Here is a 20106-nt window from a genome sequence, read left to right as displayed (position 1 = left end):
TTTTGCGTTATTATGTACTATCTGAAAAAAACCTGAAACAGGTCGATTTTTATTCTTAAATTGACAATTTATAGTATGAAAATATTATCCACTTCCAGTACCCCTTTTAAATCATAAGCACCCCCTCGAAAATTTTAAATAACAAAGGGGGTCGTGTAACACCTTGTTAGAAAGGGATTTTAGTCCTCTGTTCAGAAATATAAAGTTTTTAAGTTTGGTGCAATCATAATTGAAAAAATTGATTTTTAACAAGTTAATCGCCCAAATAAAGCAAAAAATATCCCACCCCCAGGCCCAACTTAGCTTTTCTAGTAAATCATTAGGTTTTTACCTCGGATATGATGTACTGGCTGTTATAAAGCGCTAGGTTAAAAAAGATCTCTAAAAATGTATTTTGAAAATGACACCCTACTTATGGGTTTCAGATCCTCTGACGACCGAGCCCCGCGAAACCCGAGTATCCGTTGTCATTTTTTTCGAGTTCTAATAAGTCTGTGTGTGCTAAAATTGCAGTTGTTTTGTTTAGTATACAATCCATTTGTTGAAATTACAGCGCGTAATAAGGTTGATTCTGAATTATATAAAATTGTATTGTGTTTTGTGTCGTAATAAAATGGAAAAAAGTTACGAAAAGGAGCAAGAGAGACTTTTAAAATTATGGAATGAGTTATTATTAGACGAAAAACAAGAGATTTTAGACTTCATAGATAATACTTCAGATGATTACTTGCCCAGTAATTCATCATCAGATATTGAGTCTGATGAAGGTGCATTGAATTTAGAAGCAATGAAGAAAAAATTTAAAAGGTAATTATTATATAAAACATATCACCAAAAAATTTATTAACTTATTTTCTTTTTTGTTGTGTTGTTCACGGCTTAAGGATTAAATATTTGTATGTAGTTCAGTTCTAGTTAACCATTTTTAAATCTAAATAAAACGTTTTAACGTTTCTACATAGTTCTATAGTACTATAGTTCAACCTTCAGGATTTTTTGAACTAAAACATAATCACTTTTAGGTTCCCTACAAAAGCAAAGAGTTGTATTGATGAGCTTCCGCCTATCACCTCAATACCTTCAGTTTCGACCTCTAACTTCGAAACAGCTATAAACACTGCAAGGTCTGATGTATTACACTCCAATATATCTTCAACTAGTGATTCTGATGATTTTTTAGAAGAAATAAATCCGAGAAAAAAAACTAAAAGGTAAATATAGCAATTTTCCCATGCAAATTGAAAATGAAAATGATGAAGAGCTTTTACAAGATGAAGTACACTGGTTTCCTCCGAATGGTTTCCATTTAAAAAATTTCAATTTTGATGTATTACAACACAGATAGCTGAGAGTTTTATTACAAAGGCACCATATGATTTTTTCCAAAAATAACTCAGTGATGAACTTCTGGATTTGATTGTAGTAGAGACCAAGAGATATGCTTAACAAACCAAAAACAAACCTATGGCAGTTTTCTCGCGATTACACAGATGGAAAGATACTAACAGGAACGAAATTACCACATTCTTTGGAATTGTAATGTATAAGTAGAAAAAACAATCCAAATGATGTAGAGACCCAAAAATTAAATAAAGGAGAAATTTACGCAACAGAAAGTAATACAGGGGTAGTTGTTTTAAAATGGCAGGATAAACGTGATATTCTTTGTCTCAGCACTATTCATAGTGACACAACCACTAACATTCATAGATCTATCCGATCAGTTGAAATCGTATTCTTCCCCTTTGCGTAAAGAGATCAAGTGGTATAGAAAACTTGCATTTGAAATATTACTTGGCTCAGCAGTAGTAAACGCTTTTATAATATATAAAATGGTGACAAAGGCCGAAATATCAATTACGGATTTTAGATAGAGCATTGCTTTAAGTATGTTACAAATGCATGAAGTGGATGTCCCGAAGGTGCAGGAAAATGACAACATAAAGCATATTTTACATGAAGCTGCTTCAAAAGATCGTCAAAAATGTGTAGTACCTATGTTATGCGAAAATAAGGGCTGAATAAGGCCGAAAAACCGCTCAGAACAGGGACCAAAATCAAAATTTTCATATGATGCTTGTAATAAGTTTTATTGTTTGTCATATTTTTTAGACGTTCACGATTATTTTGTATAATTAATAAAAACTGTTTGTAATATTTAATTAAAATAAAAATGTTTTTTCATAAATCCTTATAATTTTTTTGAAAAATCTTTAATGATAGTAAATACATAAAAAGTGCCGAGCTCAATCACTAGTATTACCTGCCAGGCCCATCTGTAAAAACTTATATATAGATTAATATGTTTCGAAGCACGGCAGTTGGGTTACAGGCTTTCATATTAATGCTAGTAGTAAAGGTTGCCCTATGGGTGTCGGGGCGTGTACGACCACAGGAGCTGAAACCCAAATGTCGGGTGTCGTGGCGATTAACGTGTTAAGATGTAAAATTTTGATAATGTCTCTATCACAAAACTTTAGGTTGAATGAAGATAATAATGTCACATAATATTTAAAATGTATTTTTCAATGTAATTTTCAATTAAATTAAATGTTCAAAATTACCAATATTCACTTCTTGACAATAGACGAGGCGATTTTGGAATTCTCGCACATTTTGTACGACCTTGGAGGTTATTCTGTTAATTTCTTCCGCTATCCTAACTTTAAAATCAGCAATACTGTTTGGTCTATTAAAATATACTTTAGATTTTAAATATCCCCATAAGAAGTAATCGAGACAAGTCAAATCTGGGATCTAGCAGGAACATTCGATCGTTCCACGTCTTCCAATCCACCTAATTGGGAAAAACCTCGTTTAAATAATTTCTAACTATACGTGCAAAATGCGGAAGAGCTCTGTCTTTTGGTAGTAAATAGATCGATCTATCTCATTTCGATGATTGACATCAGGAAAAATCTTCGTAATGTAGGCACTAAAAAGTTAATCAAAAAATCTAGATAAACCTCACCATCAACTGTGCCCTCAAAAAAACAAGGACCAATAATTTTATTGTTAATGATTCCAGCCCAAATGTTAATTTTTTTAGGATATTGCGTGAGTTTTTTAACCGTTCCGTTTAAATGAAACGTCGCTTCATTAGAAAAAACTATTTTGTTTATGAAATGCAAATCTGCGTTCATTCTCTCCATCATCATTTCACAGAATTCTTGCCTTCTGTCGGGATCATCTTCATTTAACTCCTGAACCAACTGAACTTTGTAAGAGTGGTATTTTTCTTTATGCAAAACTCAAAATAGATGATTTACTTACATCATTGACGGATTTTCCTCAATCTCTAGAAGTAGATCTTTTAATTTTATCAGTAAATTTAACATTTCTACCTGGTTTTTTAATATTTTTTACGTGTCCAGTATAACGAAACTTCTTTTTAATTTTTCTAACTGTAGACTGCGAAACTTGTTGACCAGTGTATTTATTATTAAACATTTGACATACTGACGTCTTTTAGTAACTTTAAGTACCTAAATGACAGCAGCCTACTAGATTCATATCAATGGTTTATTTGGCTTTTTGACCAATATTTTATTATCTTCAAAGTTTCTTCCCTAATGTTTAGCAGAACAGATACGAAAATACTTTATTTCTAAAGTATATTTTAATAGACCAGGCAATATTGCTAATTTAAAAGTTAGGATAACGGAAGAAACTAACAAAATAACCCCGAGGTCATACAAAATGTGGTACGAGAATTCCAAAATCGCCTTGGTTATTGTCAAGAAGTGAATAATGGTGGTCAAGTTGAACATTTAATTTAATTGTAAAATTAAATTTTCTCAGGTATGAGTGCACAAACTCAAAAAACTTTATATTGCTAAACAGATGACTAAAATCCCTTTCTAACAAGGTGCAACACGACCCCCTTTGTTATTTAAAATTTTTAGGGGGGTGCTTACAATTCAAAGGGGGTGCTGGAAGGGGATAATATTTTCATACTGTAATTTGTCAATTTAAGAATAAAAATCGACCTGTTTCTGGTTTTTTTCAGATAGTACATAATAACGCTAAAAATGAATTTATTCCATACATATGGACCGCATGGTATATTACATTTTTCGTTTAAACCCTGCTTTCTAAAATATTTCGTTTAATTTTGTTAACATGATGACCAGGAATTCACGATGACTTCTTTTGTCAATACAGTGTTTCTTTTTATCAAAAATCTCTCATTATTTTTTATTCTGAAACCATTATTTTTTTAAGTTTCAGGAATGCCATTTTGCATAATTTTTCATAATACACTTCACTGAAATAAAAAACAGTTATAGTTTGGACATGTTTAATCGCCCATTTTCATCTTACTTGTGGAGTTAAAATTACTTTAGTTGATTTTGCAGCAAAGCCTTCTTGGTGTACTGCTCTTTTCGTCTCGTGGCTTTAGAGACAGAGTCAGCAAGGTTTTTTGTCTCCTTATATAGGTATACCGTTTAATTAAAAGGCTTCATTCATCATAGGAGATTTTTTGTTTTTTTTTTGTTTTTTTTTCCTATAAATTTAGAACCTACACATGTTTATAAATTAACTCTAGTCTACGTTGTTTGGAAGCAGCAAAATGGTTTATAACGTCATCGTAAAATCTCTGAGATTTTGTACCAGCTTTGCTATTCTATTTTCGGAAATTTTCAAAAGCTGTTCACGGAAAAGCTTCTACAGTGAAAACTAAATTAATTCTATGCACATGAGAGTAAGTAAATAAAGCATCACGCAATAGTCCTAACTTTTGCCTGAGACCATTCAATTCACAGGACATCACGGCAGCGCCGTCCTAAGTTTGCCCTACAAATTTATTTTTGATATCAAAAAATTTTAATCTGGCCTTTAAAACACCAAAAATATATTTTGCCTTGTGGCTTTAACTTGCGCCTGTAAAACCTAAAAACCTCTTATAAATATTACCACGTAACGCGTGTCGAACAACAACTGGTAATTATTTTGAATGAAATATCACTCTATTTCTAGCGAGAAACAAATGGTTTCCTAAATCTCAGATTAAAAAATGTTATCTAAAACTAATTGATTCCCATAACTTATTCTGGGCTGTTTTAGACACGCCGCTAAATATCTTTGATTCAGAAAGTAAGTTAGAAAATTCTAAATCGTATCTCTTAAACATTTTTATTAGTTACCTATAATTACTTTGATTTAACAAGTTGACAGCCATGCGTACCAATATGGTACACACTATCATATCAAACAATCACAATGTGAAATTATTTCTAAATTTACCAAAATTATCGTAAGTGTTGGACTTGTATAAAACTATAGTAGCAAAATTATTTTTGATGCTTCCAAAGTAACGTAAGTCCAACTACAAAAAACTGAAACTATTTTAAAGAAAAATCATTACTTTACTTCAAACACTCATCATGTCATCATAATATGTCCGGATGCCAATTTTCACTTCAATTGGACATTTCTAAACACGTTTATTGAAAAAACTGCCGGACTGTAAAATTTACTAAACTAGACTTACGATGTTATATATATATATATATATATATATATATATATATATATATATATATATATATATATAATAAGAAAAAGGGTAATGCGAGTTAATAGTAAAATAAAGGTAAAAGATATCGGCATAGCTCGCAATAAAAAGAAAAAATATAATAAAATATGTGTATAAGATGGAAGGCAACCGTATATACGTATTTCTGACTATTGGTCGTCTTCAGTACGGTGCAGCCAAGTTAGAAAAGGAGCATATTAACTTGGGAAAGGATCACTACAGGAGCAATGCGACCAATTTGTGGCAATAATGTTAAAAGACTCTGAGGTTTCCAAAGCAACAACCAACAGAGTCTTTTAACATTATTGCCACAAATTGGTCGCATTGCTCCTGTAGTGATCCTTTCCCAAGTTAATATGCTTAAGAAGCATAATTTAAATAAGATTAATTAATTAATTAGCTAATTAATTGCTTGGCGCACCTTAGACTTTTAATATCACATTAACATATATCTTTGATAATATAGACATAGAATAACCAAACACACATAGAAGCGACATAGCGGTCCAAAAGCGTGTACCATTTTTGTATACGCATGCCCGATTCTGGCTGTTTAACTGTCAAAAACACGTGCTTATTCTTTAATTCTGGTTGTTTTCGATAGTCCGTAGGCGTCTATGGTAAATACTCGACACAACAAGTACATTTGACCATTTATATAATTTATTTATAGTTAAAAGGTTATAGTTATAGTTTATAGTTATAGTTAAATATATAAGTTTATAGTTATAGTTTATAGTTAAAAGTTTAATTTATATTTAAAATGTCTGGATATATTTGTGCGATTCGCGGATGTTCATCTGTGACAGGAAAAGGAATAAGTTTATTTAGATTTCCTAAGAATAATAACAGGTAATTACTATTGCTTTGTAATTATTATTAGTTATTACATAATAGTATTGGTTTGACTTTCGAACAGTAAGCCGACGCCGACGTGTCTGTCCGAGCTATAAAAAATAAACTTTGGTCTGCCAAGGGATAGTTCAAAATGAAAACATTAAATTTGGTGTCAGTGCTATTTCTTTTATTGAAAGACGCAAGTCTCCGAAGGCTCAGGTCAAAAAATCAACAGATGGTGGCCCGGCGTCAGTGCGCTCGAAGACAACAATACGAATATAGTATTTTTAGGAAATAAAAATATATAGAGAGAGGGTTTTATACACGAGAATATTTTATTTAAGAGCGTAGGCGCAAAATTTCGGGCAAATGTTTTTTAAATGTATTCATTTTTTTCGAATCCTGAAAAAACTAATAAGTATTTTTGAATTTAAACGCAGAATGAAAGAACACATTATTACTGAGGGCCAAAAGTCCCCGAAAACTTCTATAATTTTTATTTTAATAAGTTACAGAGGTGAAAAAGAAAAGAGAAAATTTAGTGTGATTTTTAATTTCAAATATCTCATTCAAAAAAACTTTTTGTTTATTCTAAGGGACTTTCGGCCCTCAGTAATAATGTAATCTTTCATTCTGTGTTTAAATTTTTCAAAAATATTTGTTAGTTTTCTCAGGATTCTAAAAAAATGTTAAAAAGCATTGGCCCGACATTTTGCGCCTACGCTCTTAAACGAAACAAAGAATTTTAAACTTTTTTTTTTCACCCCTGTAACTTATTAAAATAAACATTATAGAAGTTTTCAGGGACTTTCGACCCTCAGTAATAATGTAGTCTTTCATTCTAAGTTTAAATTTTTCAAAAATACTTATTAGTTTTTTCAGGATTCGAAAAAAATGAATGCATTTAAAAAACATTGGCCCGAAATTTTGCGCCTACGCTCTTAAGAATTTATATTGTGTGATATGCCCACTGACTATTCATTTTCTGGTTGTTAGCTGTCATTGGCGGCTTGGCCACGTAACTTCAAAGGACTGTCGCTTCTCCGTATTCGGTTTTTCTCTGATATAGATATCGAGATAAGTAAAAAAAAATCTTGCTAAAGGATGAAGCTTACTCCTAATATTAATGAGATATAGGATTTGTCTCAAATAAATTACACAGGTTGTCGCAAAATAAGGTTAAAAACACAACTTTATTTATTCGCACCAAGTATAGAAACGTAAAACGTATATTTCCCATTGTCATTGGGATACTGTTCATTGCCGAACTAAATTAAAACTTTTAAATACAGAACCATGCTCATAAATTCAGAAATAAATGTATATATATATATATATATATATATATATATATATATATATATATATATATATATATGTTCGGATAAGTTTCGGCGGTCAGTTAAATGAAAATTACTAAGTTCTCGGGAAGAACCGCGTTGAGAATTTAAAACTCGACGTTTCGGCACCCATTACCAGTATCGTGTTCTATATTGCAAGAACTATCTCTCGGCACTGAGGCACCGTATCACTCTTGATAATGGCTCCAAAATGGGTGCCGAAACGTCGAGTTTTAAATTCTCAACGCGGTTCTTCCCGAGAACTCAGTAATTTTCGTATATATATATATATATATATATATATATATATATATATATATATATGTATATATATATATATATGTATATATATATGAATATATATATATATATATATATATATATATATATATATATATGTATGTACGATATATTTCAAGATATTATCTTTAATGTCTGGTTTTTGTTAAACTTGTGATTGTTTTGATTACTCGTAGGATAAAGTTGATTTTTCCAAAAAAAAAAAAAGATTTTTGTTTTATTTTTTTGAAGTAATTATCAAATTTATTTACAATGGTTATTACTATGTAGCGCGCTTTTTTACCATAGCAAACACGTATTCATTATTAATGAAACGTAAAAGCTAATCTGAAATTATTTTTTTAAAAACAACTCCTGCCTTTATCAGAGGCAAACTAAATACGATAAAAAGCTTTTATCACACTATTGTTGATTAACATTTACTAAAAATAATTATTAATTTATTAATTTTCAGAAAACATGCCTTTTGCTGATAAGATCTTCGGATTGCTCCAATGCAATTACAACAGAAATCCTGACGTAAGTTTTCAATGCCATTTTTATAAATAAAATAGTAAGAAATGTACAAGGTTTCCAATTTGGGCTCTTTACTTACTGTACCCATTACAAGTGTTAAATTTATTTTTTATATAAGCTTCCAATAAGATCATATACAGAGTTGGAGTAAATTATGGACCAAATAAATATCGTTGAAATAAAAAAGATGATATTCATTAAACTTTGCCTGCAAGTACAATATGACAATAGGTCTGAACAACCTCTGTCCTACATATTTAATGACCATTTACCAATCACATCAGATAAAGTGAAGGACGAAGCAATATCACAACTAAAAGATGGCAAAGCTCCTGGACATGACAATGCACATGCTAAATTCATAAAGCTATTTACCACTGACGGTACTCAACGACTAACAAAAATATTCAATGACATATATTTAAACGGAGTAATATAAGATCATGGCTAAAGTCAACTTTTATTGCTCTACCAAAGAAAACAAAATCCGTATCCTGCATTCCTGCAATGATTTCCGGACCACCAGCTTAATGAACAACATTTTAAAGTCTAAAGGATATATAGACTACGCGAAGAAAAAATCAGCCGACTAGCTAACATAGATATTAACAAATATTTGAATTAACACCTGTGATTCAAGAATTATTAACAATTTTTACTGGAATCAGACATCGTCTACGTCATACGGAGGCAGAAAAATCTGATAATATCAAAATCAAACGTAAAGTCCCACAGGGATGTATACTATCACCCCTGCTGTTCAACATATACTATGAGGAAATCTTTCAATAAGCAGTGGTGGATGTTAAAGCCGTAATTAGAATTAACGGAGAATGTTTTAATAACATCAGATACGCGGATGGCACAGTGGTATTCCCTGACAGTTATGCAGCCCTCCAGGAGTTAATAAATTAAATCACAGAAATAAGCCAGAAATATGTACTTTCAATAAAAATAAAAAAAACAAAATGTATGTCGATATCTAAGAAGAAAGAGCAACTTGGAAGAATCAGTGTGAATGGTTAATCAATAGAAAGAGAAAAACATACAACAGCTTGGTACGAACATTAATGAGGATTCGAACCACTCCCTAGAAATATAATGTAGGATAGATAAAGCAAGATCTGCAGTTCAAAAATGGCTAAGCTATTCAAATGCCATGATTTATTAGTACCAATAAAATCAGGTTATACCAATGTTATATCTTTCCTATACTGTTGTACAGAGTAGAGTTGTGGACTCTTACAGACGCTAACTGCAAGGAAATTGAAGCTTTTGAAATGTGGCTTTATCGTCGAATCCTGAAGATATCCTATACCGACCACGTTATTAACCAGAATGTTTTATTAAGAATGCAAAAAGGCAAAGAGCTGTTGACCAAAATAAAAACAACCAAAATCGAATACCTCACTCGCATCATGAGGAACAGCGAAAGATATGGGTTGCTGCAATTTATTTTACAAGGACAAGTAGAAGTAAAACGAGCCACCACATTTCTGTTCAGAGTAGCAGTGTTTAAAATACAGATTGACATGATGGTCGCAAAATCCGAAACAGATAGTCACTAATTTTTTAACGTTCACTTGACGTTACAGAGACACCCTGTATATTTTTGAAGATTTTCAAAGAACCTGTTTTATTTAATTCAAAGATGCTTAGGTAGAACAATTTGTTAAAACGAAAACTAAATCACTTTATAGTTAAAGAATAGGTACATTTATTTATAAAGACCAATGAGAATAATAATTCTTATTTTTTTTTAAGCCCTTTTCTCTATTCGGATTGCCGAATATAGGCTTCTCCTAATTCTCTCCATTCATCTCTGTTGTTTGTAAAACATTTCCACATTGGTCCTGCAGTTCTTTTAATATCGTCGCTCCATCGCATTTGCGGTCTTCATCGTGGTCTTTTGGCTTCATATGGCAGCCAATTCCCGATTTCTTTATTCCATCGGCCATCCGTAAGACGTTTTGACCCAGATATGTATATTCATCTACGTGTTTTATATCTGTCCCTTCGATGTTTATCATAGGTTTGTCATCCTTGTTTGACATTAGTTTAGTTTTGCTGAAATTCATGTTCAGTCCTTTTTTAGGGATTCTATGTGAAGCTCCTCAATCATCGTATTCAGTGCATTCCACGTGTCTCCTTGTATTGTGTCTCCTTGTCTTACTCGTCGGTTGATTTTTACTGGTCTTGTTTCGATTCCATTACCCAACGTCACTATCGTTTCAGCTTGTTCGTAAATATTATGTATTAATATTCTGTACCTGGAGTCGATCCGGTTGTTGACTAATGCTTCTTTTATTGCCCACAGTTCTACGCTATCAAAAGCTTTTTCATAATATATAAAAGCCAAATATAATGGGTGAATGTATTCATTAGTCTTTTCTATTAGGATTTTCAAAGTGTATATAGATGGTCACAGGTGCTGTTCTCTTTTCTAAATCCGGCTTGTTCTACTGGTTGATATCCGACAAATTTAATTGTTAACCTGTTTGTAATAATCTTTATAAAGGTTTTGTAAAGTTGTGAAAAAAGTGAAATTGGTCGATAATTTTTCAGCTCTGTGTGTCTCCCTTTTTGTGTATTAGTATTGTATGGGGTATGTTGCCTTCGAATAGACATTTATTAAATAGTATTTTTAGTTATGTGATGGCTTCTCCTCCGCCTTCCTTCAGCATTTCTGCTAGGATTCCATCGCTTCCAGGAGCTTTATTTCTTTTTATTTCTTTTACTGCTATTTCTATTTCTTCGTGGCTTATTTCGGGCATCACTTCTGAGTTGACATTTGTTATCTTCCTGTTCAAGTTTTGCTTTGAGGAGTTAGGGGGATCGTTTCTAGAACGGTACAGATCGGGGTAAAACTTTTCAATTAAGTTTGCAATATCAAATTTACTTTTTTCTAGTTGTCCTTGTTTATTTTTAATGGTTATTATGTTTTTCTTTCCTAGTTTCGGTTTGGTGCATTTGAGACTTCGGTGGTCTTCTTGATGTTTTTAATATCCTCTTTTATCTGTTTTTTTATTACTCGATTAAGTTCCTTAAATTATTCAGTCTCTCAGAAGATCTTTTCTTTGTTTCAGCATGTTTTGTGAGTCTACACTTATTTTGGATTTTCGTTTTCTGTTATGCCTTTATTGATTTCATTTAAGTTAAGTTTATCTAGATTTAATACTTTCGCGGGTTTTAACTTGCTTTTATATTGTTCTATATTAGATTTTAGTTTATCTGTGTCTATATTCCAAATTTTTCTAAATTTATTTCTATTTTTATTATGTTTTATCTCTAATTTGGCTCTAACCATTCGGTGATCGCTATTTACTGACGCACTATTTATAACTGTTACGTCCTGTATGATATCTGTTTTGTTACACAGTATGTAATCTATTTCGTTCCGAGTTTTTCCTTTTGGGGATAGTCAAGTCCACTTTCTTTGAGGTTTTTTTTTATATAATGTGTTCATTGCATAGTATTTGTGGGCTTGTAGGAAGTTAACCAAGGTTTCTCCTCTCTCGTTTCTAACTCCAGAGCTGAATTGTCCTATATAGTTTTCGGTTTTTTTCAAGTCGTTGTCCGATCTTAGTGTTGAAGTCTCCTATTATTATCGTATACGTACTGTGATAATTCGTGCTAGTTCCTGCAATTTTTTTATAAAATTCGTCTATCTCTTCATCGGGATGTGCTGCGGTTGGAGCGTACACTTGAATTATTTTCAGGAAGATGTTCTCGTTTACATTTAACCTAATTATTGCAATCAATTCTTTCAGATATTACTACGAATTGCTCTACTTTATGTGCATATTTCTTGGAAATTAGAAATCCTATGCAACCTAGGCTTTGTTCTTCTCACCCTTTGTAATATAGGACGTTACCGGACCTTTCTTTTTACTTCTGCTAGACCAATTATGTCTTATTTTAAGTCCTTGATGTCTTCTACGAGTTGGTAGATCTTTGCCTAAGGACCTTATATTTAGAGTTGCGATGTTCAATCGTGTGGTTTTTAGCGATTTCTTGCTTCCCCCAGATTCCATGAAGCTGTCCTTTTTTCCAAAGGAGTGGGATTTGCCATTACTGTGTGATCTACCCACCTGGGGACCCATTCCTTTTGTATTAGATATCGGCATATCACTATTAGGAGGGTTTTTAGCCTTAAAACACCACGCTGGCTAGACGGGTTGGTGAGTGATTTTATACAATCCCTAAAAACAAGGGATTGCCACTTCCGCCATTCACACCGTATCGAAGGTATTCTTCTCCGCCGTGGCTGCAGTTTTGGACATTATTTTATTTACTAGTCTAATATCTAATAAAAACGAGAACTCGTGCTTCAATTGTCTGTACACATAAGGGCGTTAGACGATGCGTTAAACGCACGTTAGAAAAACGTGGTATCGTACACATGACAGGGCTTGGGGCCGCAATTTACCAAAATGTCGACAGTCAGTACAAATATGGAGTTGGCATGTATTTGGTTATTACCCCGTAGGCGTAGATTCAGAGCAAGTTAAAGATGCCAAAGAAGATTATGGGTGCACTCTATAATTAATGATATATTGACCATGGGTTATTTTGTGAGTCTGTACCCCATGTTCAATTTTTCACATGCGAAAAAATATGTCATTTTTCGCTGTATTACATCCTATCATTCTTCACCTCAATTATAAAATGATTACCCTAGTCCAACCCTTGATAACAGTTCCTACTACAACTTCAACCCCACCAAATTAGAAATACAGACAGTTGTACGATAGAAAACCAAAAAAAGCTCCCTCGCCTGCTGAGTTTCGCTAGCAGCAGACATACCCTCTCTTCCCTGTTGACTATCGTTAGCAACAGACGTACGCTCTCTTGCCTGTTGACTATCGCTAGCAACATACAGTCTCTCTCTCTCTCTCTCTCTCGCTTATAGTTACGCGAAAAATACCGTGAATCCTCTTTTAAATCGTATACAGACGCAAGTGTGCTCTATCTCGTGATCTCAGTGAAAGTACCGCGAGACACGTGTTAAGAAAATACCGCGAGTGTGTGAGTAGAAGCAGCATTGGTAATACTTTTTGTTAACTTGATTTGCTATTATCTGTATAACCCTTTACTACTTATCCTAATTTATTTTGAACCAGCCCTATGTAATACAGTCCTCATACACTGAAATTAAATTCATAATTTTACATATGTACACCCTTTTTTACATTCCAAATTGAGAAAATAACTCCAAAGTTGGGCAAATGCGGCGTTTAACGCTCTCATGTGTACATTGCCTTAGATGTGTATTAACAATGTAGTAAGAAATAATTAAATAAGTACTATTTAGTAGGTAAAACCAATTGTTGCCAAACCAATTTACAGGAAATAAGTTGTAGGTTCATATAAGTTGTAGTTCATATCTTATTAAAAAATTTGTATTCAAATATTAATAATGATCGGTTATAGTGATCGTGTTAGAACTCATAACTCAAATGGTTTTCTACATTTGAGTTTTTTTTCTAACCCTTTATTAAGGAGCTGGATGGCCACGATGTTTAAATGACTATGGAGCTGCTGTTAGTGACTACCTGCCATATTCTTGATAACTTTATCTACATCTTCTATTTCAAGGTCCTTATAAAGGTCGACATTTATAATGTACCAAGGAGCATTAACAATGTTCCTCAATACTTTATTTTGGAATCTCTGGATGATCGGGTTACTTAAATTGCCACATGACAGAGTTGGAAACGATACGTACATACTGGTCTCAGTATTTGTTTGCATAATAGTTCGGTATTATAAATGGACAATGTTGAAATTCTTGGCATCATCCAATAAATTTTCTTGTAGCGAATACCTAGTTCTTCCTTTTTCTTTTTAATATGGACTTTCCAGCAAAAGTGTGATATCTAAATAAAATAGGTTTAATAGAATGATCTTGAGTATCCAAAAGCATTTGACTGCATTAACCATCAAAAGATGATCGAAATTCTGAGAACAACTGGAGTTGACGAACAAGATTTGTGAATTATCTCAGAACTATACTGGCACCAAACGGCAACAATTGAAATAGAGCACACAACATCTGAAGATATACAAATCCGACGAGGAGTGAGACAGGGATGCGTTTTATCAACGCTACTGTTTAATTTGTATTCAAAGTCTATATTCAGAGAAGCATTAGACGAGGTCTAAGGCGGAATTAAGATTAACGGAATCAGCATAGACAACATCAGATATGCTAATGATACCGTCTTAATAGCAAGCAACGCACAAGAACTACAAAATATAATAAATACGGTAGTTTACCACAGCGAAATGTTCGGTTTACATCTAAACGTTTCAAAAACTAAAACTGTAGTATTTTCAAAGACACCAATAAACGTACAGGTGTATGCCAAGAGTCAAATAATAGAACAATATTTATATATTGAAAATAATAGAACTTATATTTGGGAGCAAGTATTAATAGTTAGTGTAATCCAAAAAAAGAAATCCTATCAAGAATCGAACAAGCAAGGAAAACATTCTTGAGCATGAAAACATTTTTTACAAGATCAGACCTTAGTCTACAGCTTAGAATCCGAATGATCAGATGTTACGTTTTTTCTGTCTTACTATATGGCCTTGAAAGTTGGACAATGGACTCTCAAATAGAAAAAAGAATAGATGCGTTTGAGATGTACATATAGAGACGAATGTTGAGAATTCCATGGGTATAAAGAGTTAATAATGTTGAGGCAATTCGTCGCATGTGTAAATAAAAAGAATTACTGATAATAATCAAAGAGAGGAAAATGCAATACTTGGGTCATGTGTTGAGAGGCGAAAGATATGAATTACTTCAAGTTATACTGGAAGGAAAAGTACAGGGCAAAAGATCAGTAGAAAGACGCCAGTACTCGTGGCTGAAAAACCTTAGGAGATGGTTCGAACGCTCATCCGCAGAAATCTTTGGCGCAGAAGTTTCCAAAACTACAATTGCCATTTGGATCGCCAACCTTTGAAAGGAGACGGCGCCATCAGAAGAAGAAGAATAGAATGATTTTAGGATTTTCCTAAAAGTAACAATGTCTGTATTTTGAGAACTGTTTCCGAAGTGGAAATTGAAACGTCAATAAATTTATTTTAAATTTTAATTGTAGCTTATTCCCATTAAAATAATAATTACTTTAAAATTCCACTAGAAAATAGCTTTAGAACAATATTAAGAAACTGTTTGTTGGATTGTTATGAGCATTTTCTCACCGTAGCATTATTTGGTTTATTTCTCTTCGTGAGTTCTATTTAACCGCTCATCGAAAAAATTGTTTGATTCAGACATTATATGATCAGCCTCAGTTTTGTATCTCATCATATTAGTCCAGTTACTGTGGCATTTTCCCTTTAAATTTTTTATAACTGCACCGATTTATCTGAAATTTTTACAGTGGGTAGTAAATTACCCAAAAAACATAAGTTATATGGTGCCGATGTGTGCTTCTACCCCTGGGGTGGTTGGCACCCCATCTAGGGGGTTGAAATTTTTACACTCAAAATAACCCCGGGAATTGATAGAGAATCAAATTTTAAACAAAAAATGTCATATAAATTTTTTTCGCTAAATCAATACTTTTTGAGTTATACGCACTTGAAAAAGTAAACTTTTCGCAAAAAAGAACATGTTTTCCAATGATTTTGTACGAATAACTCAAAAACAAAGCATTTTATTGAAAAATCTCTAATGAACAAAAATAAAGCCTATAAAAAAACAAAGAGATTGTTTTTTTATTAAGTTTTATAAGTATAATACTAAGCGATTTATAATTGTTTGAAGATGACTTTTTATTTTTGGGATACTATACTCGATGCATTTAACATCAAATATCGGAAAATAGAAATCTTTTTTGATAAAAACTGATACAACACTTTTTAAAGAGCTAGAAAAAACCTTTAAAATGAGCTATGTTAAAAGCCATTTTGATTAAAACAAAGCGAAATACGAAGGAAAGAATTTGAATTACTCTAGCGTTTAAAAAAGGAACGAGCAGTATAAGTAACACTATTTCGATCAGAATTGAAATTAAACGTATATCTTCTACAATTCATTTTTTTTTAGTGTTATTCATAAGTTTTAAAAGTTTAGCCTGTTTAAAATGCGTATTTTTTGAAAAAATCATGTTTAAATGAAAAAATCTTTTTTTTTTTAATTATATAAAAATTTACATTTTTTCAAAATAAATCTAAAACTATAAGTGATACGTGAAAAATGGTTCTATACCAAAATGTAGTTTTTTTCTTAAGAAAAATTTTGATTTTTTTATTTTTGTTGTAGCTCGAAAAATAATAGAGACATAGCCAACTGAAGTTTGAGATACAGCGGCTGACACACCTGTAATCAGCACTTTGGCCCTTTACTATTAAAAAAAAAAGAATTTTAACATATTTTAATCTACTTAGTCTTGTAGCTTTTGAAATTACCTTCAAAATATTTTTTTAATGGATACTGTAGCTTAAAAATTATCGGAGTTATTCTAAAACATTTTTGGAGCATGTTATTTATATTTTGGAGCATCAACTTATTTTCTGTACATATAAATGCTTTATTCAAGTATATTCGAAAATTCGAAAAACTGGTAGCAGACACACTAACACTCACACAAACATGTATATAATACATACCTACATACATATATATATATATATATATATATATATATATATATATATATATATATATATATATATATATATATATATATATATATATATATATATATATATGTTATGTATATAATATAGGCACCTCTAAAATGAACATCTGCTTCAGAGAACTAACGAACACAGAGAAGCGACACTCCTTTGAAGTTGTCCTTTAGATCTCGAAGACATTTTAGAAGCTGGGAGATACTGTACAATTTTGCTGTATGGCCTTGCCAAAGACACCCACATGAACAAAATGAATAAGGTCAAAGATTATTCATCATTACTTGAACAAATGCGATATGAAAGCCACAACTAAAAATAGTGCAGTTAAATTATCATCTCTTGTACCAACTGTAAGTGCCCTGGATGAGCATATCAAAAGAGTTTATTTACAAACTCAGATATGGCTTGGAAACAAAGAGATTGATATAACGGATTGGGGATGGTTCAAGAGTGATGATATTTTACAACCAATAAAAATGAAAAGTTCACCTGCACCAGAAGCACTATTGAAAATGAAGCAAAAAGGGTTGCGGCTCAGCGTGTGGCTGTCGTAAACTAGGTCTATTTTGCAATGCTACGTGTGGAACATGCTCTGGCGACAATTGTCAAAACTGTCCTGCAATAGACGAAGAGGTGGAGTTAGAACACGACGAGAATGACGTTTCAGACAATGAATATATTGATATATTGTAAATAATTTTTATTTTTGTAAATATATTTTGTATACTTTCTAATGTAAAGTATTTTCATGCATAATTTTTTACAATAAAAACATCATGAGTATACTTAATTTTTTAAAGGGGAATTTTTTCGTGAGCATAGAGGTGGTTTTTAAGGTTGAAAATAAGCAACTAATCAAAAAATATTTTATTGATAAGAAAGGAATTTTTGAATATAAATGTACATTAAAAACTTTTTAAAGTTGTTTAAAAAGATTTTTTTATATATTTTGACATAGGGGGTAGTTTTTAAGAGTTGAAGTGTTGCAATCAACCAAAATTATTTTATATAAGTAGAGAATTACATTGTAGATGATATAAATGCACTACAAAAGCGTTTGAACCTGTTAAACTTGAACCTTGTTTTATTAAAAGGGGTGGTTTTTAAGATTATTTAAGGGTTGAAAATGTACACAATATCCATTATTATAATTGACAATATTTCAATTACCTAATTTAACACGATTTAAATCCATAAAATGCTTTAATATAAATTTTTTTCATTATTTTCAATAAGGGGTGATTTCACCCCTTAAAAATAAAAAGCTCACCTAGCGCATATATAACTTTTGAAGAGGGAGGTAAGATAAGCTTAATTCCAAATTATTAGCAAAATCGATTCAGTTATAAAAAATTTAAAGGTATTGACCTCTTTTCCTCCACAGTGACTGGAGTATATACGTATTCTTGTTGTGATCTCACTCTTTGTTTTTCTTTTTTCCTAGTATAAAGGCTTAATTTCTTTATTTCGGACCAATTCTTCGATATCTTGAATTATTCTTTTATGATACTCTCTTTTAAGCGCTTTGCATGTCTTTTTAAACACTCTTTGTTTTTTTTTATATTACTGTTTGTTGTCTTCAACAAGAACATTGCCTTCTACTTGTACTTTGCTTTTGGTTTGACGTATTTCGTTATTTTCCAGTTTAATTATATTTTATTAGTTTAATTTAGTTTAATTTGGTTTTAATTTTTCGTGTCTGTGAAAATTTATTCCCACTAAAATCTCATCAGAGCCACCGTGTGCAACGTCCATGCTTCTGACTGTTGTAAGGATCTGTTAATACTGTTGTTCGATAAAACACGGTTTATCTGTACATTTTTTTAATTATTAATAATATATTTTGCAATATTTTTGTGCATTTTATATAATAAAACGTTTTTTTTTCTATTTCAGTACTTCATCTTCTTGTAAGACCACAAATCAAAAAAGAGAAATAACACTTTTTGTTCCTCGAAACATTGAAACAAAAAATAAAAAATTATATTTTTTAATTAAATGTTTAAAAAACGGTATCTTTTGTTTTATTTTTACCTTAAAATATTTTTTGAGGCAACAAATACTTGACGCCCAAAGCTTAATATATAACTACATTCGGATACAGGCATGCCAACTTTCAGGAAAGTTATATTAAAAACTGTAATAAGCTCCAATTTTTTGAGCTCTTCTTCGATTATAGTGTTTGGAATGTTGGCACACATATTTCATATTATCACTTACTAGTCGACTAGCGGGAGTAATTAATTTTCCAATCTCTATATCATTTTTTTCTATTATAACGGATTTGAGATTTTGTAGAAAATTTTCCACGATTGCAGTGTTACTAAATTAAATGCATACCCTGTTGTTGGAGATTTTGGACGCAAAGATGATATTTTTTGATTGTACTAAAATTCCTATTGTTGTTTTATATTCCTGTATTTTTATATCTAGTACTGATGTTAGAACAATTGCTAGTTCTTTAGATGGTAAATTGAAATTGAGGCGTTTATTTTAGAAACAACATAAGTCCAAAATTTTGATTTTGTAGGAAATGAAAAAAACGCTCTTTTGAGTTTATTACCATATTTCGAAAAACTTTTAAATTGTACATTGACGAATATAAGTTAAATAAAAGTTTTCTCACTATTACTTCTTAGACAAAATCTCATAATATTAACCCATGAAGGACTGGAGTTGCCATATGGCAACACTGGTATTGACGTACGAATCTTATTATTTTGAGGTTATGTTAGTTTGTTTTGTTTCCAAGAACGTGCCGGTCTGTAGAAAATAAGTGATTTGAAGATATACACCTAACAAAAACTTAATTCGTTGGTGTTTGTGAGATTTTATAGTCACCGTTTTTGATAGTTGTAAAAATGGATATAAGATTTGTGTAAGTAGCTCAATTTGTCAATTACTTCTGAATAACTA

The 20106-nt window shown here is 31.6% G+C and overlaps 2 protein-coding genes across 3 annotated transcripts in view; one reads left to right on the top strand and one right to left on the bottom strand.

The window, feature by feature from the left end:
- The window catches only part of LOC140449823 (uncharacterized), a 44702-nt gene extending 25499 nt beyond the window's left edge, over positions 1 to 19203 (top strand). Inside the window, exons 5-6 of the mRNA XM_072543181.1 lie at positions 8471 to 8535; positions 19087 to 19203. Of these exons, the coding sequence (XP_072399282.1) occupies positions 8471 to 8535; positions 19087 to 19104 (83 nt within the window). The 3' untranslated portion in view covers positions 19105 to 19203. The remainder of the gene's footprint in view (positions 1 to 8470; positions 8536 to 19086) is intronic.
- Positions 1 to 20106, bottom strand: part of LOC140449818 (dynein axonemal heavy chain 1-like) — a 1063244-nt gene that overhangs the window by 193160 nt on the left and 849978 nt on the right. The window lies entirely within an intron of this gene.

This window comes from Diabrotica undecimpunctata, chromosome 9, assembly GCF_040954645.1.
Source record: "Diabrotica undecimpunctata isolate CICGRU chromosome 9, icDiaUnde3, whole genome shotgun sequence".
Classification (NCBI taxonomy): Eukaryota; Metazoa; Arthropoda; class Insecta; order Coleoptera; family Chrysomelidae; genus Diabrotica; species Diabrotica undecimpunctata.
Note: the sequence above shows the minus strand (reverse complement) of the source record. Positions and strands in the feature narration are given on the sequence as shown.